The sequence below is a fragment of the Drosophila gunungcola genome, chromosome 3R (assembly GCF_025200985.1).
Source record: "Drosophila gunungcola strain Sukarami chromosome 3R, Dgunungcola_SK_2, whole genome shotgun sequence".
NCBI classification, from domain to species: domain Eukaryota; kingdom Metazoa; phylum Arthropoda; class Insecta; order Diptera; family Drosophilidae; genus Drosophila; species Drosophila gunungcola.
Genome location: NC_069139.1, coordinates 612,380 through 635,508, shown reverse-complemented (window position 1 = coordinate 635,508; position 23,129 = coordinate 612,380). Strand labels below are relative to the sequence as shown.

At 42.9% G+C, this 23,129-nt stretch overlaps 4 protein-coding genes across 7 annotated transcripts in view; 2 read left to right on the top strand and 2 right to left on the bottom strand.

The window, feature by feature from the left end:
• LOC128258471 (G protein-coupled receptor kinase 2) overlaps positions 1 to 7,886 on the top strand; it is a 51,441-nt gene extending 43,555 nt beyond the window's left edge. For both annotated transcript variants that reach the window (XM_052990110.1, XM_052990103.1), the window contains 10 exons: positions 2,142 to 2,237; positions 2,313 to 2,433; positions 2,495 to 3,103; positions 3,710 to 3,815; positions 3,900 to 4,089; positions 4,503 to 4,751; positions 4,830 to 4,987; positions 5,703 to 5,912; positions 6,018 to 6,281; positions 6,340 to 7,886. In XM_052990110.1, the coding sequence (XP_052846070.1) occupies positions 2,142 to 2,237; positions 2,313 to 2,433; positions 2,495 to 3,103; positions 3,710 to 3,815; positions 3,900 to 4,089; positions 4,503 to 4,751; positions 4,830 to 4,987; positions 5,703 to 5,912; positions 6,018 to 6,281; positions 6,340 to 6,432 (2,096 nt within the window). In that variant the 3' untranslated portion in view covers positions 6,433 to 7,886. The remainder of the gene's footprint in view (positions 1 to 2,141; positions 2,238 to 2,312; positions 2,434 to 2,494; positions 3,104 to 3,709; positions 3,816 to 3,899; positions 4,090 to 4,502; positions 4,752 to 4,829; positions 4,988 to 5,702; positions 5,913 to 6,017; positions 6,282 to 6,339) is intronic.
• Positions 7,887 to 9,244: 1,358 nt separating this feature from the next.
• LOC128263942 (lysyl oxidase homolog 2) lies at positions 9,245 to 10,419 on the bottom strand. The gene is made up of 2 exons (XM_052999216.1): positions 9,573 to 10,419; positions 9,245 to 9,513 (listed from the first exon to the last, which is right to left on the bottom strand). Exons 1-2 carry the CDS (start codon positions 10,417 to 10,419, stop codon positions 9,275 to 9,277), a joined length of 1,086 nt encoding a protein of 361 aa, XP_052855176.1. The 3' UTR covers positions 9,245 to 9,274.
• A 93-nt stretch (positions 10,420 to 10,512) lies between these two features.
• LOC128263930 (methylthioribose-1-phosphate isomerase) lies at positions 10,513 to 15,557 on the bottom strand. 3 transcript variants are annotated; one of them, XM_052999214.1, is made up of 6 exons: positions 15,414 to 15,557; positions 14,131 to 14,285; positions 13,218 to 13,453; positions 12,926 to 13,158; positions 12,415 to 12,578; positions 10,513 to 11,069 (listed from the first exon to the last, which is right to left on the bottom strand). In XM_052999214.1, exons 2-6 carry the CDS (start codon positions 14,260 to 14,262, stop codon positions 10,746 to 10,748), a joined length of 1,089 nt encoding a protein of 362 aa, XP_052855174.1. In that variant the 5' UTR covers positions 14,263 to 14,285; positions 15,414 to 15,557; the 3' UTR covers positions 10,513 to 10,745. The 3 variants fall into 3 exon arrangements, with proteins under 3 accessions (XP_052855174.1, XP_052855170.1, XP_052855171.1); XM_052999210.1 differs by having other exon boundaries at positions 15,394 to 15,554; XM_052999211.1 differs by lacking the exon at positions 15,414 to 15,557 and adding an exon at positions 14,348 to 14,604.
• Positions 15,558 to 15,664: 107 nt separating this feature from the next.
• Positions 15,665 to 16,570, top strand: LOC128263945 (isochorismatase domain-containing protein 1). Its single transcript, XM_052999221.1, has 3 exons — positions 15,665 to 15,908; positions 15,972 to 16,181; positions 16,244 to 16,570. The coding sequence occupies exons 1-3, from the start codon at positions 15,786 to 15,788 to the stop codon at positions 16,511 to 16,513; spliced, it is 603 nt and encodes a 200-aa protein (XP_052855181.1). The 5' UTR covers positions 15,665 to 15,785; the 3' UTR covers positions 16,514 to 16,570.
• The last annotated feature ends 6,559 nt before the right edge of the window (positions 16,571 to 23,129 follow it).

Sequence of the window (23,129 nt, the reverse complement as noted above, 5' to 3'; positions counted from 1 at the left end):
ACTTTTCCTTCGCTCGTCCTGCCCATTCCACTTTCCATTACTTTTGTTTTTCTTTTACACATCCACATGATACAATTTATGTGTTTGAAAATGTTTTCTTGACTTTTCGCTCGTCCGCCCGTAAGTTTCGTAATTCATTGAAATGCGGCTTTGTTTCTGTTGCCAAATAATAATAATAATTGCAAAAACTTTAGACAAACTTTTTCGACCTCTAGGTGGTTATGGTCAAAAGTGGCATATATCTGAAGGCTTGAAGATATTCCCAGCTCAAGAAAGTAGGTTCCCTTTCCAGAAATCACTAATGATGTAAAGTTTATTTCACTAATTGCATTTATATTCTTATAGTCACTTTATACTCTCCCCTCTCAATATATCTTTGAATTTAATAAACTGAATACATCGAAGGTTTGGCATTATAATCCCATAATCCCAAGCTGGCATTTGTTGGCCCACACATTTCATATTTGCTTAAGTGCACGGGTCTGTCAGCTAATTGTTACGTGGACAAACTTTGTGTAAGCTCCTCGAACGTTTCATAGCCACCATAGCGACACTACCACCACTCAGCAGTCCTGGCTTAGGGTTAACTTTTCCCTTTTCCTAAACTTTTCGCTGGTAATTTTATTTGACTAAGCGAAGAGCAACCTCTTCCTTCAGGTGGCTCCTTGATTGAAATTACGACTGCTGATGCCTCCGCTGCTGGCCTTCAAAGTTCTTGAGAGTTTTTTTGCATAATTGAACAGAGACTAAATTAAATGCTCACGCACGGCGAGCAGCTACTTTACCAGGAACTTTAAGCCGGGCTCAACTTTTGGCAGCACACTGCTGTTGCCAACATAAATAAGTGGCTAATGCTCTGTGGCCAGACAAGGCAATGTATATGCACTCGCATTCGGCGTTCAAAGCCCCAAACGAATGTGAATGTGCAAACTTGTGTGTATTTGCAGCAACAAATACAAAGTCTACTCGACAAAATAAAAATTATAAGGTTGGATTTACGCCATAAACACGCCTACCTTGTAGGTAATGGCAGTGCAGTCTACAACTTTAAGTAATATGCTGCATAGTTTTGAGGGTGTCACTTGTGCTTCAACGGGTAGTATTGAATTACTACCTAATGTTAAAAAGAGAAAAAACCATCAGTGAAAACTCATAGTAAAAATGGGTTCTTGAATCAATTTGCATTATAAGTTTTTTACAACAAAAAAATCTGAAAATATGTTTTGTTACATTGTAAAATAATCATGTATTGTCACTATAAGCTTAACCACGACTGTATTTGTGTGAGGCAAACCGATGGGCATATTAACCCATTTTCCTTGACTGCCCTTGTTGCTGTTTCACCCGCTTCCGCTGGAACATTGTTGCGAACTCGCTTACGTTTTTCGCTTGATTTTGACTGCTTCTGACATTTATGCCCTCACACTGAGTTTCTTTCTTACCCAATCCCTGGCCATCCACTTAATTTTCTTGTTAGATTTTATGGCTGGCCTGGCACTGAGAGAAATTCACAGAGAATGGTTGATATAGTGATTTATTCGGGCTAATGAGGCTTGTGTTTGGCCACTTGTGCAGAAAAAACGATACGGGCCAAACCGATAGACTTCGATTTAAAGACGGAATGGGAGCTAAAGCCCCCAAGATGCTGCATAGCTCTGTCACTTAAATATGACCACATAAACTCATTCACTCTTTGCCAATAGCCGTTGCAAGTGTCACGAGTCACGAATCAAAAGACGAGAACAACAGCTCAACTATGCAGTTTATTTGTATTGTTTATGAGAATGAATTGTATGCATTTCGCATTGGAAATATTGTTTTTATGGCTCGTTAGCAACGTGCAAATAAAACAGAATTGCCAGCATAACGTTAAACCAGACAGCTTGTCGATGGGAATGGAGATGCGGAGTAGCAATCAATGCAATCACGTCCACGACCTCTTTTAAACAAGTAAATGCTCATTTTACCTTTGCACTCAAGTGCCAGTGAAATCAGAGAATGTTTGCTCCGGAAAGGTGAATTAGAAGTGCTATTCATAAAATGACAATTGATTATTGCGACTTTCGGTTGAACTACTAGTTGTTTGCTATTATAAATGATTGATAACTTGTCTTAACTAAATTCTGTTCTTTGCTTTTCAGGTGGTTCCGACAGCAACAAGGGAAAGAGCAAAAAATGGCGAAAAATATTGCAATTCCCACACATATCGCAATGCATCAACCTGAAAGACAAATTAGGTGAGAGTTTTGGTTGTGCTTTAGCCTAACTTTTTATTTATTATTTTCTCTGTATTCTGTATTTTGCATGGACAGACATAAGCTATGGATACGTGATAGATCAGCAACCCATTGGTCGTGAGCTCTTCCGCCTGTTTTGCGAGAACAAGCGGCCCGTCTATTTTCGCTACATCACCTTCCTGGATGAGGTGGTCAAGTAAGTGTTGGAATAAATTATCAGAGGCCATAGTAGAGGTTAACACTCCATCTTTGCACAGATACGAAATCGAGTATATTTCGAACCGCATATTCATTGGCCATAACATCGGGCGTCGCTTTTTGGATGTCGAGGCGCAGCTGGAGCTGCGAAACGGCAGCGGTGGCGACGCCCTGGACGCCGAGACGCAGGAGGAACTGCTGCTGAACAACAGCAATGCCAATCCCAATCCAACTGAAACAGCTGAGACTGAACACTGCAACAATACCACCGCCAACAACTGCAACAACATCAACAACAGCAACAACAGCAGCGACATCAATCACAAGAAGCTGGACACGCGTAATCACAACGGCGACGATGCCACTGGGAACGAGAGCCACCAGGATCAGGATGACGGAGACGAGGGCGTCGAATGCCTGGATAGCCATGATGACGCGGAAAAGGGGGGTGGCGGAGGAGAAGAGGTTGGTGAGAAGATTGCCCACCACGTAGGGGGATGTCCCGACGAACTTGTGCTGGACGTACTCAACGATGATCTCATTGCGCAAGTGCGTAACAAACTCAACAGCGGCGGCAAGGACATCTTTGCCCAGTGCGTGAATGCGGTAAAGGCGTTCCTGGCCGGCGAACCGTTCCGGGAGTTTGAGAGCTCAATGTATTTTCACCGGTAAGTTTCTAGACTTAATAAAAAAGAAGAAAAACCTGGGGGCGATAAAAACAGAGACATCGGTCACAATATTCATTTAATCAAATGCTTGTTAGCTACTCTAAGCAAAAGTTACTTTGAGTACAGTAACTGTCAATACAGAATTTAAGTCAGGACAACAGAAATTGGTGCTTGTTAGTGGTTCTTCCCATGTTTCAAAGCCAAACACTAGATATAACAAATATAAAAGCTTGATATAACATATATAATTATTATTAATAATACATCATATAAATTGCCCACTTTTTTAATGAAAACTAGAATGAATGTTAAATTAGGTTATTCAAAGTTTATATACCCTTGCAGACATACGACCAGTTAGGCAGACATAAACCACAAAGTGTTAGTCCGATAAGAAAAACATTATATAAATCAGAAACAGCAAAAAATATGCAAATTTATTAAAAAAAAAGCTAGGATCCATATTACAAAAGTTTCAATTGGTATATATATGGTATTTAATCTTGCATCCTGCTGCTGATCAAGAACACTCTCTCTGCGAGGGTATAAAATATAAATAGCAATAAATGTTTTTAATGCTGTTTCTTGTTTTCTTTTCCCAACCAGTTACTTGCAGTGGAAGTGGCTGGAGGCGCAGCCAATCACTTATAAAACGTTTCGCATGTACCGGGTGCTCGGCAAGGGCGGCTTCGGCGAAGTGTGCGCCTGTCAGGTGAGTCAGGATAATCCCCACCTGTGGCCAAATTACCACATTTTCACACTTTTTTTCCCTTTTCCACCACCCTCCGTTTCCCAGGTAAGGGCCACTGGGAAAATGTACGCGTGCAAAAAGCTGGAGAAAAAACGCATCAAGAAGCGCAAAGGCGAATCGATGGTGTTAATCGAGAAGCAGATTTTGCAGAAAATCAACTCGCCGTTTGTGGTCAATTTGGCCTACGCGTACGAGACAAAGGATGCCCTCTGTCTGGTGCTGACCATAATGAATGGTGGGTATTATCCTGTTACAATGTGACTCACTGTGGGCCACTACAGATGTCGATGGAGAGATGGCCAGTTAGGGTTAATTAAGATCTCCGACTCTTTATCGGTTAACCCTGTTAGTTTTCCCATTCGTTGTGTCCTGTGTAGTCCTTCGCTGCCAATTATCCGAGAGTCCGGCATTTGCATGCATTCATTAAAACGATAACAAATGCATGTGTAATCCCAGCGATGATTGAGTTGGCAATTTTAATTAAATTCCTGGCATTCGGGCTGCCGGCACAATGCCGGAGTCATCCAGTCAGCTGACTTGACTGTCTGTCAATCCACGACCTAATTGAATTTGAACACAAAAGCCAGAGCTCTGTGGACCTGTCGTCATTGTTTGAGGAAGACAATCAGAAGTTTTTTCCCTTTGCAGGCGGCGATTTGAAATTCCACATTTACAACATGGGCGGCGACCCGGGGTTCGAATTGGAGCGTGCCCGCTTTTATGCGGCCGAAGTTGCCTGCGGACTGCAGCATTTGCACAAGCAGGGCATCGTCTACCGGGACTGTAAGCCGGAAAACATCCTCTTGGACGATCATGGCCACGTACGCATTTCCGACCTGGGACTTGCCGTTGAGATACCGGAGGGCGAGATGGTGCGCGGCCGGGTGGGCACAGTGGGTAAGTAGCCTGGTGATTAAGCCGATTGCTTTGAATGTTCCTAGCTAAGCTGCCTTATTTGCTCTTCTTTGTAACCAGGATATATGGCCCCCGAGGTCATCGACAACGAGAAATACGCCTTCTCACCGGACTGGTTTAGTTTCGGATGCCTGCTGTACGAGATGATCGAGGGACAGGCGCCATTCCGGATGCGCAAGGAGAAGGTCAAGCGAGAGGAAGTGGACAGGCGCGTTAAGGTTGGCTATGACAATATAGTGTGCATTTATCGTAATGCTAAACTAATCAATAAACAAACTGAAGTCTAAAAAATATTTACGGTTTTAATAATTTCTTAAATTTCATACAGTTCATACATTTTGTAACTATATTGGAACAAAAATATTTATCTGATAAATTTATTAGGTGAAAATTTAACATTTTTTTTCATTCTTTTTATACCCTCGCAGAGGGTATTATAAATATCTTTGCGGTTTTTTTCATTTTTCTTTTGTTCTTTGACATATAGTAATGGTTAAATATTTTAGAATTACGGTTTAAATTTATATATCATATATCATATAGCTCCCATAGAAATAATAAAAATGTATAAAATAACTATCTAATAATTGGGCTGCAAATCATCATAGCTTCAAACTTTTTAAACATATACGCAAGTAAATCATAATTTGAATGTTTTAAAAAATATTTAATTCTTGCAATAGCTGCAAGGATATGTGAACTTCGTCTTGCCGAAGTTTGCTTTCTTTCTTGTTTAAAAATATTTTAAAATTTTATACCCATGATAAATGTGGGTTTTAGATACTTGCTCTATTTAGGTTACTGTATTAACTTGCTTCCAATTTTTTTTTTGTTTTTGTCGTTTTTTTATCCACAAGCTAATAAATAACTATTATTTTGACCGGAACTGTAAATTAAGTGGTTTTAAGCTGATACCATTCTTTGCCTTTACAGGAGGATCCCGAAAAGTATTCGAGCAAGTTTAATGATGAAGCCAAATCAATGTGCCAACAGCTGTTAGCTAAATCAATAAAGCAGCGCCTAGGCTGCCGCAACGGACGCATGGGCGGACAAGATGTGATGGCCCACCCGTTTTTCCACTCCACCCAGCTCAACTGGCGACGCCTCGAGGCTGGCATGCTGGAGCCGCCCTTTGTGCCAGACGTGAGTTGACTCATTTGCATACGCGCTGCGCCGTTGCGATATTGGAAATGCTTATGCCTGTTTGTAACGTAACATCGACTTTAATCGCTTTTCCATCATCCACAGCCACACGCCGTTTACGCCAAAGATGTGCTCGATATTGAACAGTTTTCTACGGTGAAGGGCGTCAATATCGACGAGTCCGACACAAATTTCTACACGAAATTCAACACGGGCTCCGTGTCCATTTCCTGGCAGAGCGAGATGATGGAGACCGAGTGCTTTCGTGAGCTGAATGTCTTTGGTCCCGAGGAGTGTCCCACGCCAGACTTGCAGATCAATGCAACGCCCGAACCTGACAAGGCGGGATGTTTCCCCTTTCGTCGGAAGGTTAGTCTACTTTATACTCTTTAATTAGCTTAATCTAATGACTGTATTCCCCTTGCAGAAGAAGCAGCCGGCTCGCACACAGCCCATTCCCATTCCCGAGCATCTGTTAACCACCAGTCACAGCGTGTCCTCCACGACGGTCGAGAGCTGATAGCATAGATTGGTCGAGGAAGCCTCTAAGCGGACGCCTGATCTGGACACCGACACATAGCACAAATTGCGCACAGTCACCCCGGATTGCGGCTACTGCGGGAGCAGAAGCAGAAGCAGACCCTAATTAAAAAAAAAAACCAAAACCGGTAGCGGTTTCTTCCTCAGTTCAAGCGCAAAAAGCACTTTTGAAATTGTATTTTTACTTAACATTTTTAATGAAAACTTGCAAGCTGATTTCGCCACAAACACACACACATAACAAATATTTATAAATGTTTCCAAAAGACTCCACACCGAAACAAACACACAAGCATTAAGCACACACTTGAGCGTTAATTAATGGAAAACGTGGTAGTATGAATACCACTCATTATACGACTTTGAGAGCTAGGGCCGTCAGTTTGTCACAGCACCCAAAACTAATGTTACTTAAAAGCGAGCTCTATCTAATTGATTATCATCTATAACATGCAACACCAGGAGCAAGACAACAGCATCAGCAGCACTACGTAGACTAGGTACAGGCGGAAGTACAGAATAATGTGTAATTTTTGTAAAGTAGTTTGTGCTCAACGGGATGATAGCGTTGGAAGGTAGAGATGTTCTAGTTAGCATTTGTAAGTTAAGAAAATGACATGAATACTCGAAAATTGAATGCATTTTTAACAAATACTTACTACATGCTACTATATTGTATATGCGTAAATACAAGCGTACAACCTAAACAGATTGTACATCTTAAAACCAATAATTATTTATATACGACTCCTAAGTTTTATTGCCGCACACTTTTGCTAAGCTTTTCATATTGTTCTTTGACTCTTTTCTGTTGCCTAAGTTTAAGCTGGCCCGAAGTTTCTCATGGGAGAACGTTGTCGTTATTACTTTTGTTGGTTTCGTCATGCAATAAAAATGAACAGATAATTATGCTAACTAATGCTAATTCATTGAGATATCGATGTCAGCTAGTGTCTAAGTTTTGTGTAAACGTAGCGTAGGCATTTTGTAATTAGCTATCAGAAATGAAAGAAACACAAAAACAAAAGAAAAACCAATTGGAGAATTTATTATGTTAATATGGAAAATTGATCATGATTATTGAACTTGTTGGCAGTGGCGAAAGTGCCATCTGCAAGTATTAGTTGAATTCACTTAATTTAGGCACAACTAGTAAATTGTAAGGCATAGATTGAACAACTACTACCAGCACAACCAACCCGCACACAAACGCCATAAGTCCCGAATCCAATTTATTACCTAAACTACGATAAACCAAACTGAGCAAGCGCCGAAATATTTATCTTTAGCAATTAAAGGCATATTTATAATGCGTCGTAAATACCAGATATAAATACATATATAAATCTTATCTGTAAGCGAAATGATACAAAATACAAACGCAAAGTCAAGAGATGAACATTCAGAAACAATAAACGTATTTAACTACCATTTTTAGCAAGGAGTTCAAAACTATATTTTTGGTCCTTTTTTCATACACCAGACGATCAGAAAGGTTTAGCAGCTGTAAAACGATCAGCTGATTATTTTAAACTACGCTTACTTAGATTTGTGCGCGTGCCTTCTTTTTTCGCCCGTCTCGTACAAATCAAACGGAATATCGTGCCTGACGTGGCAAATTCGTGATACGAATAATGAAACAAGCAGTTTGCCCATCTCTAGTGTGAGAGCTTAGTTTCAAACTAACTGATGTCTTCCAGGGAAGTGGCTTCGTGGCAGCCATCTTTAAACAAAACAGCTGATCGCTCAACCCTTGCTTCAAATTCTGGGTACTTCCTGATTTTCCTGTTGGCCTGGTACTTCAAAATAAGAAATTGTTGAGTTTGGCTGGGAAAAATTGGGTTTGTTCGGTCCAGTTTATTGGGCAAAATTTTAGATTTATCGGTTTGAAACATAAATCATAGTAGGTGTCCCACTATGTTTTCAGCGTTTAGCAGGGGCGTAGTCAGAATTTCGTCAAGGGGGATTAAGATCGGTAATTGGGGTCGTTTAGGCCCCAAACCCTTGCTTATGCTGACTACGCCTCTGTGTACTGGAAAAAAAGTAACGGTTGTCTTAAGCAATAGGGAAGGTGTGTTCCTATTGGTCGACCAATGGGAGGGCTCCACAAAAAAAAATCCTAGAACCCAGCAGCCACCTACTGGGATTTCTGTTGGCCTGGTGTCAAAAACCGGAAAATTTGCTTTGAAACGCGTAAAGTTCGGCTTTTAAGTCTTTTTGGGTTCGAGTTTGGATCCATTTGTGTCGATTTTGTCGGTCAGTTTGGAAGATTTCTCTAGCTCAAACACCAGGCGAACAGACATTTCAGTAGGTTGCTGCGCGTTTTGAGCAGCCAGCAGTCTCACATGATTTTGGCAAAAACGCACGGTTAACGTGGTCTTAGTCTGGAATGTCATACCTTGTTGAACTCGTAGAAAGATTTCCCTTTGATTGGCATTCAAACCTGAAACTTTTTTTTCAGCTAAAAATTGAATTATTTTATATTAAAACATTACATAAAAATTGATTTGAGTAATGTTCTTGTAAGTATTTTTGCAGGTTATCTCGGCCAATATGCTATCCGAAACGGTCATTGCTTTATTTGTGGGTCATGTGGGTGAGGTGGTACACATAACCCAGCAGCTCTTAAAACAGCCTTAAAGCTTGCAACACATTTAAAAAGGTGGTGCTTCAAAACCTTAGGCCGAAAAGTACTCTACGACTGTAGTACTACCAAAAAAAACGAAAAATTTTTATTTTTTATTTTATAAAGTTTGGCTTTTTTATATTATAATTACCACACCCGCTATAACTATCTTACAATAAATCTTTAATAAGCCAAATCATATTTTAAACCACAATGGCTTGCGTCGACAATTGAAAATTCTGGTCGTTTGGTGGACGCCCGTGTAATCGAGGAGGCACTCGGCTCCGTTGTTCTCGAAGGACATCTCTCCCAGTTTGTACTCGGGATTTAGAGCTACTCGCAGAATGTAGCGTTGGTTGACAGGCACCCGGGTCACATCCACCCACTGGCAGTCCAGTACATCCGTGTAGGTATCTGCGCAGCCCACAGATATGCCTTAAAGCAGATTGGATTGGGTTATGCTCTGCACCTCAAATAAGCTGCTTAAAACTTACCCTGGGTGGTGTTCCCGCAGGTATACTTTGCCCGCACCCCCGGTCGGCATTCCGAGTCCATGAGGCAGAAAGAGGCCTTGTGTCCCTGGGCCACCTTTCTGTACTTCAGGTCGTAGACATCGAAGGTGGCGAACACGTTCATGCTGTGGTAATGCCGGTGGCACTGGTGCCACACCCAGTCCTTGTAGTTGGCATACGGACTCACATCCGCCGTGCCCACATTGAAGGCCTTCACGGAGAAGCGCAGCAGAATCCGGGCAGCATGCGGATTGGTTCTCCTGATCTCATATGCGTCGGCGGACACACAGTGCTCCTCCATGGCGCAGGTGAGCCGCGACATGGGCACTGCCTCCAGACGGGCGGTCCTCTCGATGTCCACCAGTCCGACCTCCAGATCAGCCGAGTGGCTCACGCAGGCCACCATGCTGACATTTTGATTCCTGGCGTTGCAGAGGTTGGGGTAACGCGATTCCCTTACGCACTCGGCCAGTCGGCGCTCGGTGCCCCGGCATAGAGTGCCCACCATGGCCCACGGATGCTTCCGGCTGTCACCGTGCTCCGTTCCCTGGCTGGCCTTCGACGCATAACCCAATCCTAGCTGCCTGCACACCACATTCGCCTCCCGCATGCTCCACGAAGTGCTGCAAATGGTGCCCCAGGTGGCGCCAAAGTCAAAGCTCACCTCCACGCGTCCTTCGCGAAGGACTTGGAGATTGCCGAGCGTGACCTTGCTGGTGGCCAGACGCACCATCATGTTCCTGTAGTTGTTCTCCACATTCAACCCTCTATTGGCCCAGCTTTGGTCAAAGCCCAGTAGCAGTAGCAAAATCACGGCTAACGATGCCATTGCTCCTCGAGCACTTTCTGGTGGAGCATGCCCACAACCAAGCGACTTTAAAGTATGCGAAAACAATGCCCTTTTAGGGTAACAACTGGCGAATGGGGCTACATATGTAGGAGGTATATTGTGCGTTGTGCTCCCCAGCGGATCGGCGACCCATATTTGCTTGCTAGGCGGGAACACGTATTTTGTATACAAAACTCAGCTGGCAAAATGCCTATTCCGAGCTCGTGTGGTGAGTGCTCTTGTTTTTTGTGGTTTCGATTTGTGTTTTTTTTTTTTTTGGGAATGGAGTGCATTTGTAAACAACATTTTCTGTACGCCTGTTATGACTAGAGCAGCTTGGTGATGGCCGCTTTCAGTTCCACCGGCTTGAAAACGCCGCGTTCCGTGATGATGCCGGTGATCAGCGAGGCGGGGGTGACATCGAACGCGGGATTCCAGCAGTTGATGCCCGGCGCAGCAATGCGGTGCTCACCCACGTGAGTCATTTCGCGGTCGGGCCGCTCCTCGATGATGATGTGATCGCCACTGGGAATCGCCAAGTCAATGGAGGTCAGCGGGGCTGCCACGTAGAATGGCACGTCGTGGTGCTTGGCCACCACGGCGATCTGGTAGGTGCCAATCTTGTTGGCCGTGTCGCCATTGGCGGCAACCTAATGAAAAATATATTCAATTAGTCAAGGAATCAAGAAATCTTTAAAATGGGATGGTTATATAGAGTTTTCTTAGTATATTAGAAATGAAAATATAACAAAAGTTTGTACAAACTGGTTTAGCAAACATTAGTACAATATTGTGTCTTTTTAAATGTAAAGTTGATTTAAAGAATTTAGAGATTCTAAAACAAAATATAAAAATAGATATAACAAGAAGGAAAGCAAACTTCGGCAAGCCGAAGTTCATATACCCTTGCAGCTATTGCATTAATTAAATACTTTTGAAAACATTTAAATTATGATTTACTTGAGTATGTGCTAAAAAAAAACATTGAAACTATGATTATTTGCAGCTCAATTATTAGATAGTTATTTTATATATTTTTATTATTTCTATGGGAGCTATATGCTATAGACGTCCGATTTTGATAAAATTTATACCATAATTCTGAAATAATTAAACATTGCTATATGTCGAAGAACTAAACAAAAAATTAAAAAACAGAAAAGTTATAATTTTTTTCATTTATTTTTCCGATTGTTCCTATGGGAGCTATATGCTATAGTCGTCCGATTTTGATGAAATTGAAACCGTAATTCTGAAATATTAAACCATTACTATATCTCGAAGAACTAAACAAAAAATTAAAAAACAGCAAAGTTATAATTTTTTTTCATTTATTTTTCCGATTGCTCCTATGGGAGCTATATGCTATAGTCGTCCGATTTTGATGAAATTTAAACCGTAAATCGGAAATATTTTACCATTACTATATGTCGAAGAACTAAACAAAAAATTAAAAAACAGCAAAGTTATAATTTTTTTTCATTTATTTTTCCGATTGTTCCTATGGGAGCTATATGCTATAGTCGTCCGATCCGGCTCGTTCCGACTTATATACTACCTGCAATAGAAAGACAACTTTTGGGAAAGTTTCATGCAGATAGCTTTAAAACTGAGAGACTAGTTTGCATATAAACGGACGGACAGACGGACAGACGGACAGACGGACATGGCTAGATCGACTCTCCTAGTGATGCTGATCAAGAATATATATACTTTATAGGGTCGGAAACGTCTCCTTCACTGCGTTGCAAACTTCTGACTGAAATTATAATACCCTCTGCAAGGGTATAAAAATATAAAATTTTCAAAATCCTGTTTTTTAAAATGTAAAACAATTAATTCAAAGGAAATGCTTTATCGTAATAGATTTGATAATTAAGTTAAACGACTGAAAAATACTTGCAGTTTTAAGTGGCATTGTTTGCACGAGACTGGGATACCAAAATGTTAATAACCACTTGACCACCATCCTATTTTAAGAGTTCTTATGCTTACCCGATCTGCTCCCACCACCACGGCAGCCACATTTTTAGCCCGCAGCAGAGCAGCCACCATGCTATCCAAAACCAAGGTAGCGGGGAATTTCTCATGAACCAGTTCGTAGGCTGTGAGGCGTGCTCCCTGGTTATAAGGTCGGGTCTCTGTGCAGTATACGTGCTCTAGGATCAGGAAACGTATCATTTGTAGTCAGTTTAATAGTTTATATAACCGGAATTATCAATTCAATTGGTTTAAAATCCAGAATTTTTTCAGTTTTTGATTTTGTGTTAAAGTAAATTACTCTAGACATAAGAACAAATTATTTAACAAGTTGTTAAGTTGTTTACTTAAAGGCTTGTGCCTACTTTTATCAAAAGCCTTTTGAAAAAAAATAGATTTTCTGAAAATATATTTCCATTGAGTTTTGATACACAATTTGCATTTCGTAAGGTTTCTGGTTAAAAAGAGTAGGGCCCAAAATGGAAGTGTAAAACCTATATCGTGCAAAACTTTTTAGAGATCATACCTAGCTTTCCCAGTTCGCCCAATTGGCGCACCACGCCCAGCGCCGTGCCGAATCCTGCGGTGGCCAAGGAGCCCGTGTTGCAGTGGGTGAGCACCCGGACGGAGCCCGCGGATCCCGCCGAGGAGCCTCCCGCCTCCGTCACACGCTGGAGAATCGCATTGGCGCCATGCGCTCCAATGGCCCGGTTATCGGCAATGTCTTTCTTTAGCATCGCCTCGGTGGCACTCAGGAATCTTGAATGAAACTTGGTTGGGCTTGGATTGACTTGCTTGGCAATAATGGCTTACATTACCTTTGCTTCATTTCGGCCACGTCGATGGTCTCGTTCTTGTCGAGTTCGTTCGCCAAGGTGATCAGTTCGTCGGCGGCGATTTTCATGTTGACCGCTGTGGGGCGGGCGGAAACCAGGTAGTTCAACTTGCCCTCGATCTCCTGGCGCAGCAACTTTTTGCTTCCGAACTCCTCGGGGTTGACTTCCACGGCTAACGAAAGACAACCCACGATGGCGATGGCGGGAGCACCACGAACCTATATCAAGAATTTAAACAGAAATAAGTTTTATTATGAAAATGTCATCTTAATTTTATAAATTTTCAGTTTGAACAACCCAACCATCCTGAATTTCCTTGATTGCTAGACATTTAAATGTTTTCTAAACACACGCAATTAATATGGCTTAACACATTTTAAAATCATTTAGATTGTCAAGTTTTTTTCATATCACAGGCAATTATATTGACCAAACTATATAGAAAAGCCAGAGCGGAGAGCAGAAAGATTAGGTTGTTGGCTGGCTTTTTAGGCTTATCAAGTGACGTTGCACAAAATGGTTGATAGAGTAAATAGTTTACATTGTACAATTGCGCGGGCTCCACGTGATAAGGCGCGTGCTTAAACCCTAATGATCCTCGACCAATGGACCACTAACTGGGGGCATTAGCCCAGTAAGAGCCGATCGCCGAGTGACGCGCAAGGAGTAGTTTTATTTTTGGCAAGCGTTTTTAAATTTTTAATTTCAATTACGTTATTTATAGCCGTGCAAGGGACAGACGACAACCGACAACCGACAAGCTAGCGATCATTGCGCAGATTAAGAAATGTACCAATAAGAAATTTAATGGCACTTAATGGCATTCCTCTGGGAATGGGTTATTAGTGGTAAAAATAACACTAGCCTAAGGCCTTTGTCCTCGATTGGCACTCACCTGCATCTTGTTAATGACCTTCCAGCCATCCTCGACCCCTCGGACCACCACGTATTTGGATTGACCGGGCAAAAGGAGCTGGTCGAGAATCTCCAGGCTACCTCGCGAGTATTTAATCGACTGTAAGCTCATCTTTCCGGAGTTTAGAACTAAAACTGGAACAAAGAAGGTGGCAATTAATGGCTGAATTAATTTCGGGGGCACTCCGGGGACACACTTTCGCTTGCCAATGGAGCACAGCCCGCGAATCGCTGGCAATTTATCAGTTATTAATCAAACGCAATCGAGGGGGCTTCGTGTTTGCAGCTTTCAACGCTTTCTGGCGACGTCCGCCAGGCGAACGGATCAGTGGGCAACTGAGCAACTCGCGGTTTTGCGGCGTCGGAAGAGTTTTTTCGGGGCCGACCGAGCCAAGAGCGAAAGTGGCGAGAACGGCGCCGGAAGAGGAGGCAGTACAGAGAAAAAAATCACTCGATATTCTCGCTGTTCTTATATTTGTTTTAGTTAAATTCAAATTGATTTCAAAAATAATTAAATCACTTTATAAACTAAAAAATTTAAATAAAGATCTATAAAGTAAGATACAAAATGACAAGATCTTTTGGAAGAGTAGGAGGTTTAAAAAAAGTCGAATTAAAATTCATCTCGAAAATAATTATTATCGGTAATGATTAAATGGATACAATTATATCCAAAATGAACACAATGAAATTTACATATATTACCACTAATTATTTTCAGTTTATTTAACATTGATAATAAAATAACCTCTTAATTTTTAATGTAATTGATATAAAGGGTTTATAAATATTGTCACTTTAGAGATAATTTTTTTCACTGTGTTTTTACTACAACATCGACATCGACGATTAATTCAAGTTGACAGAATGGGCTGTTTAGCTCTTTCGATTCCGCCGCCGCCGCCCCTGCTTTTCCCCTTGATAAACACTTTTGACTTTGGGCGTCGAATTTCTTGTTGACAAGTGTAACTCGGCTAGAAATTAATCGTGCTGCTTATCTGTCGACCGGGTTGGTTATTGGGAAATTTTGAGTGTGCCTTAATTAATGCGACTGCAATTAGTTGGACCGCGCCGTGACAGCGACTTTTCCGCTGGTCCTGTGCCAACAGGCCGAATGATGGAATGCACCGGATCGGATAGACATAGACTCGAAATCGGTGATATGGGGGGCAGTCCATCTCCATCATCAGCATATTTAAGGCTTTTAAGGTAGCAACTGGTGGTTGCCGTAAGTTAACCTCACCAACAAACCGAAGAACACACCTGAAACCAGGTGAGTTGACAGCTTCCGTGGGTTGGGAGTCGGGGGTGGCGGTTATCGCATCGACGGCGTGCCTGCCTTTATTCCGCACAATGACTTGATTTATTTTTAATTTTTGATTTACGAATTTGGTTCCGATGAGTGTAGTGTGGTTTCCGCTTTTTCGCACCAAAATACCAAATATAAACTCGTTTTTTAGTATTTAATTAAATTCTAGCTATTGGCTACTTATAGCTAATACTAGCTTTTTACTTGCAGCTACCGCCACCAAACGCCAGATGACGCCAGGCAAGCGCCAATATTAAACTGAACAAGCCTTTGCTGCTGAATTTGAGATATTTCAGATACATGTTTTTAAATATATAGATTACATAATGAGTAAGACTCTATATCGCCTGGTGCCCTCCAAGACCCTTTTTATGCTATGCGACGTGCAGGAGAAGTTCAAACCGGCAATACCGCTGCTGAGTGCGCTCATCGAGAACACGGCCAAACTGGTGAGACAGCGAAAATTGACAGGATAATGGGCGGTTGGTTTTTCTAATGGATTCGCATTCCAGCTGGCTGCCGGCAAGGTCTTCCAAGTGCCCCTGCTGGTCACCGAGCAGTATCCAGAGAAGCTGGGCAAGACCGTCTGTGAGTTGGATATCGGACACGCCTGTGCCAATGTGGCAAAGACCAAGTTCTCCATGCTGGTGGAAGCTGTGCGGAAGAATATGACTGATATCTTTGCTGGCAATCCCAAGACGGTGGTCCTATTTGGATTGGAGGTAAACCACCCTTTTGGATAGGGATTGGCTTGGTAAAAACTTATCCCTTTTCTCTTAATTAGACACATGTGTGCGTGGAGCAGACGGCTTTTGACCTGGTAAATAATAAGATAGATGTCTGGCTGGTGGCCGACTGCTGTGCCTCGCGTCTCAATCAGGACAGGGATTTGGCCTTGGAGCGACTGCGCCAGATGGGCTGCACTATTGCCACGTCCGAGAGTGTGGTCTTCAACTTGCTGCAGGACAAGGACAACAAAGCCTTCAAGCAAATAGCGCCTCTGGTGAAAAAGGTCTCTGCAGACATGCAGTTCTGGAAGCCCAAAAACAACTGACCCCTGCGGCTCGTTTCATGTGTTTCTGTGTATTGTGAAAGCCATTCTTAAAGCATATGCAGAGTGTGTGTTCATAAGGGGGAATTATAGGAATTATGAGAATTATGAGAGAAGGACCCACCGGTAGGGCCGGCACAGCTCCCTGTCCTCGTCAACTCATAAACATCTCGGCCAAGTGGACAGCTGAATGGAGCACCATTTGGTGCCAGCCAACCCCTTTTTGCCTAAGCGGCGCCTTATAAGCGGCATTAAGAAACACATCCACAAGGCTTCTCCATCGATAGAAGCAGCCTCAGTGCTGCCAATTTATGCAATGACTGTGACTCGGAACTGGGAGCTGCTGGAGCTGGAATTGGCTGGCAGGGCAGTTAAATTTTATGATGCAATCGCGACAATCTCCAGCGCCCATCTAGTATCCCATCTAGCGCTGCAGGCAGCCAAACCAAGCGATCCACCTAACCAGCGATCCTAGCCGAACCAAGTGATGGTGACAATGTAGGCAGGCGTCTGATTGACTCATAACAGGCCACGCAAACATCGCGATCTTGATCGCCATTGCCATTTGCATGCCAAGGAGAGGATCTCCGCCGCCGCCTCCGGCAGCGGGCAATTTATTTGCCCAGGCCCAGGTCTCCATCTCTAAACCTCTAAACCACTCCAAGTCCAAACTGATGGCGATGGCATCTTGGCACGCGATAAGTCAACAACTTATCCGAGTTCCTCTGCCACATCTCTGATCTATCCAATTAGGCATGCCTTTCAGCTGTGGCTTTAATTCCGCCCAGAGATGCGATCCTTAGCGGGGAAAAAAAGTGAATTGGGCTAACGGCAGTGTGCGTAAGCTTTTTCCCGCCCAGCGAATCCATAAATTTCTGGCCTTGCAACTTAATAAATTTAGTTTTCCTTTTTCTCTGCCGCACGATGCAACAACAAAAAGGTTAGAGATGATAAATCTGTGAAATGGCCAGCTCGGGGTGCAAATGAAACACGGCTCCATTTCCACTTCCACTTGCATCTCCCAAAGCCCGATCAGCGATCTGTGATCCTCGGCAGCTGTAGATGTTGCTGCCGTGGAGAATCGATGAAAGATTGGGAATTTATGTGCTGGCAGCCCGGCAAGTGGCAACTGTGGACACGCTCATAGATCAAATCAAATCGGGAACCGGGGAGCAGCAAACGAAAACTCCTCTTAAATGGTGGTTTCCCTGGCGCTGACCATAAACAAACAGGAATTAGGCGAAGACCCAATCCCTAAAATTAAGAAATTTATCAACAAACGGCGGGTCAGCAACTATAGTCGAAAGTCCACTGCCGCCTCCATCACAAGTTAATCCGCGAGGAACCATTTTGTACCATTTGAATGGGTTGTCCGCTGGAAATTCCTGCAACGCGGTTGACAAATGTGAGAGTCCCAGGCGGCGCCTTCAAAGAGCTCACTGGCACTGGATGCAGTTTGTTCACTCAGATTGCATAATTTATGGATCCGCCTGACCAAATTAGCCAAAATCTTGCTGCTCCCCCATTAATGATTGCATTCCCACACTTTGTGCTCTTCTCGGGTGTTTCTCATGCAACAATTAGTGCAATCATTTCTTCATGCTAATTATCCGTTTGTTCTTCAAAATACCGCTCTCTCAAAGGGGGCGTGGCACCTGGCGGTCATATGGAAAATTCTGTTTCGGTTTCCGCCCTAAAGTTTGAAGACCCAGAGCCACGTCACCTGTTAACCCACAAAATGCATGTGGCCAGTGACCAGCAATTAGCCGAATGAGATACGTATCTCCAGCTGCTAAGTGGCGGCGAGTACGTCTAATTAGCATATGGTATGGCCTACAATGTATCCGTATCTGGGGGTGTGTTTCTGGGTGTGAGTAGCCTAGGGCACACGTATTAATTAGGCCCGGTTATGATTGTGGGTTTCAAAGCAGCGGCGATAATCGTCTGCTAACAAGAAGCCAGGAATCGGGAATCTGAATTGGGAAATGCGTGTGGAACACGGCTGCCCCAATCAAAGATGCCAATGGGTTGAGCTGGTAAAGCTTGTTGAAATTCTAGTGGATTCATAATAATTTACGAAGCTCGTGTAGTTGTAATTTGTGTGTTTTTTTTTCCCTGAATTCTAACGGTTTTGGCACTGACGACCTTAAGGTTGCGAAAAAACAAATTCAAACCACAAACTTTAAGAGGTGTGCCTTTTCAAAATCGGATTTCTTAGAAACAGTTTATGACCTCATATTTATGATATATAAGTTCTGTTAAAATGAAAAACATAGAAAATTTATAGAAATTTTTCGAACATTACAATCCGACATTTAAGCGCAGGTTCTTAAAATTGTAAGCAAGAAACTTTTAGAGTAAGAAAAGTTATGGAGTTAGATATACCGGTTTTATGTCAGCTTTCTGCAAAGCCATTTTTGGAAAAAAAAAAGGTTAGGACATAGATCAGAAAAGTTCCAAAAAATCGACCCAAATCTATAAAACAAGATTTAAACGCAGATTTTCAGATGTATAAATCTCAAACTTTTCAAAATAGGATTTCGGTAAGAAAAGTTATGGACTTAGAAGTGCTGGATTTTTGTCTTCTTTTCTACATAGCCATTTTTGGAAAAATGGTAATGGGTTACCATCAGTAAAATTTAAAGAAAATCTAACAGAATTACAAGTCAACACTTAAAAGCAGAATACATTTAAACTAAAAACTTCTTGAGGCACACCCTTTCAAAATCGGAATTCTGTAAAAAAATCTATGGACTTAAAAGTGCTGGTTTAGATATCTTTTCTGCAAGCCATATTTCTAAATTTTTTAAAGGAGTGAAATTTTCTACAAATCCAGTTTTGAAAAACAAGGTGAGGGGTTACATTAGTGACGTTTTAAGAAAATTTTTAGTTAAATGTATTTTTAGGTACTTCATAATACTTATCAATATTTGTAATATTAATTGATATTAGTTTAGTTTATAGAGAGGAACATTTCGGATTTGACGGCTGCAACCATAATATTTTAATATTCCATATTAATTGAAATATTTCGTCTACGTAATTTTCTCCCAGTGACTCCACCAGTCGACCTGAGTCCACCTGTTCCACCAATTGAATGGTCAGGCGGCAGGGACAATGGGTCAGTTTGGCCTGGGGGTCTGCTGTCGGCGATTAGGATCGCCGCTGTTTATTTCCCGGCTGTCCGATTGCTCAAACTAGATCAGGCGGAGATATAAATACTGTTTACACTGTGTCTCCAAATGTTTTCTCTCAATCGCAGTGCTATCTTCACTTTTATCAAACAATGCCGCACAAGCAACAATGGCGCGACTTTTGAAAAGTAGTGAAAGGTGGCCAGTGGTCAGTGGCTGGCTAGTGGCCAAGTCTTGCTCCACTTGGAGATCGGCCTGGAAGAAGAACAGTCATAGTTATAGTCATTGTCATAGTCATAGTCATAGTCATATATGTAACTAATTTGCTTAAAAGCTGGCACAATTGGAGGCCATTTCTCCTGAGCGGTTGGCCCACAAAAGTCGGCGAGTAAGATTTACACAAATTTATGCTGCAGATTCGGCCCGAGTATTTATATATGGGCAATTGGCCAACAAAGGCGGCTGGCCAGGTCCAACACATTTGCGTGCTTTATGGTCGATACCCGCTCTCCACATCAAAGTGACTCGACTCGCATTTGACTTGCAGTTTATGCAGTTGCGGTTGCCATATTTGGGCAGTTTCACTTGTTCGGGGATCTTCTTCTTTCGCTGAAGTTGGGGGCGGGGGGACAATTAGATATGCGCCATGTGTACTTGCTTTCTAACGAAATTAGCATACGTTGCTAGCTGGCTGGCTGGCTGGCTTCTCTATGAATTCCGCTGGCGAATTCCATCCTGTGATTGAAAAAGAAAGTGACAAGAGGATGACTAGGATGCTCCGCTCAAAAGGAACTGCTTGCCAATCGATTGATTGCCCCGATCGGCTGGCTTTCGCTGACCCAGCCCCAAAACAAAAGTCTGTTTCTTCTCTCTGTTAATCCACTTGACTCAAATGTCAAAGGCTGCGCCCGTGGTTCATGTTCCAGTGAGGAGGTCAAACCATTGTGTCACGACTCGCCATAAACACCTACTAAAATTTGAAATGGTCTGTCGGCGTTGGTTGTTATTAAATCGAAGTAATTTGTGCAGGCTTCTACAAAGAAGCCGCCGACGACTCTTGAATTGGCAACTGGCAATGGAAAGTGAGCTTTAGGTCGGGCAGATTCACTTTCTGGCCGGATAAACAAAAGGCACAGAAGCTAGGCGAGAAATGGGCTAACGATAATGGCCAAAAAGGGCCGAACTCTGGCTCTAATTTGCCTTATTAGAGTCTGCTTTGCTTCAGTTCAGTTCAGACTCCCACCAGCAAAATACTCTGTCAAATGCATTCAATTAAGGTTAATTTATAGCCACTTCCCTACCGTAATTACCACACGAAAATGTGTCAGTACGTTGGAAAAACTCTGCGGTTATGATTTGCGAAGATCTCCACTCCACTCTCAAGCCATTGTCCATTTCGGCGGGCCGTGATTAATGGAGTGTGTGGTGGCCGCCATGCCGCTGGAAATTGGCACAGTCTGCGGATTGGTGGTCAGTGGCCAGTGAGCGATGTAGGTGATGTTCCCGAGATCATCTGATGTCCAGTTAGCCGGGTTTCTTTGGCTTGTTGGCCTGTCAGGCGGCAGCGCAAAACTGACAGCCAACATTGACATCCGACGACGACAACGGAATGGGTAAATAACAAGGGGCATAGAGACCAGGATTCCGAACCTCGAGTCCAGGCAACGGTAGCCCATGTCGGACATTCAAATAATGGAATGATTTTGTACCTGTGTACCTGACCCATATCAGTTTTCGTTGTCTCTGCCGCTTTTTCCAGCTCGGAAAAAGTTCAGCAGGTCGCGGCCAGGGATTTTTGGCATATGAAAAGTGAAAATCCCATTCGAATGGGAACCAAATGGACGAACGATCTGAACGGTCGGTCTTCCTCTTGGAGGCATCCGACCGACCGGCAAATGAATCGTGTTGACAGTGAAGTGAAATGTAGGAGGTTTTATGCTGATTTCCACAAACTGCTGCAACAGTTGCTTGCAGCCCGCAATTTGCTAGGAAAAATCAAAAGTGAAGGCGTTGCGGGAGATCTTCTTCTCCGTTCAAGGCTTTCATTAAATTTCCAAGCGATCAGCGAATTGCCAGCGATGAGACGAAGAACCCGAACCGAATAACGAATAGCGAATAACTTATAGAGCAAACACAAAGCACTCGACGACCATTGCTTTTCACTCGAAGAGCATTTCCTTTGTCTTTGATTTTGAGTTAGTAAACGGGTTTGGTTTGGCTTTCGGCTCAAACTTTGGTCCCCGGGTTTCGCTCTTAATTTTAATTTGCCGAAGGAAAAGTATCCGGGCAAAGTGCTAATGAGACATAATGACATAACAGCCGCCAAGGCCAGGACTAATTTATTATTTTCCAACCTAACCCGAGATCCCTTCCCCTTTGCGAATTCACTGCAGTGGCCAGGCCAATATTTCCTAATATTCGCAATCATTTAACTTAATGTGCGAACATTAATTTTCCTAGCCGAGGATGAGGATGCGAATGCGGAATGGGGCGATCCTGCTGCTGGCCAAGGCAATCTGCGCCTGCATCTTACCGCATTCATCGCTGGTCAAATAGCCGAACACGATATTCACTAATGAGACTGGGTAACGCAATGTGGGCGTGTCGCCGCCGGCCTTCGTGAGCTAACAACAAACAACAATTCAATTTTCAATGCCAGCGGCCGCCCAAAAACAAAAAACAAAAAAAAACATAAAAGGGGGTTGGTGGGGCGGCAGCAGCGGGAATAAAACATTTGCAATTTATAGCTTAATGCATGCAACGTGCGTCAGATTGCACCTCAGATTGCAAGCTACGAGGAGAGGGATCCGGATTCGCAGTGGGAGTGCCATCTTGGACTTGGACTTGCAGTTGGACACTTGGGACTCAATACTCGAGACTCGATCTGCCGTATTAAGTTTCACTCGGCGGTAGCAATTTGTCACTCACAAATATAGCATTCCCAATTCCCATTCCCAGTTTCCGAGGAGAATCTCCGGAGACTGTGAGAACTGCAACTCCGTCGAGGCATCATTAAGTGCCTCTGCCCAGACACTTTTCAATGCCACTTGTGTTGACTTTTCAACCCAAACGCGAAACGAAAACGAAACCAACGAGCTCAGCTGAGCTGGCCCCTGAAAATGAAAACGATTCCAGCAAGAGAGAAAATGCGGCAAGTGTGTGGGCCCCTCGGTATCTAAGTATCCGAGCATTCGAGTGTGATGGCTGTCACTCAAACGGCGACCAGCGGACAACCACTGTTGGTGCAAGGGCACCTTGGTGGTGCAGTTGTCGCTCAGGGCTGCCCGAGTCACTGGGTCAACTGGGTGAAGGCAACGCAAAGAAATAAATCTGAATTTGAATACAATCTGTGGATACTACCATAGTTAAAACGAGCAAGTTAGACACTCAGAATAGCATATCAGCTACACATTGTAATATTGTGGGTTTTTTAAAGTTTCATTGAAAACTAAATTAAAATAATTTGAAAATTTGTGTTGGGTCAA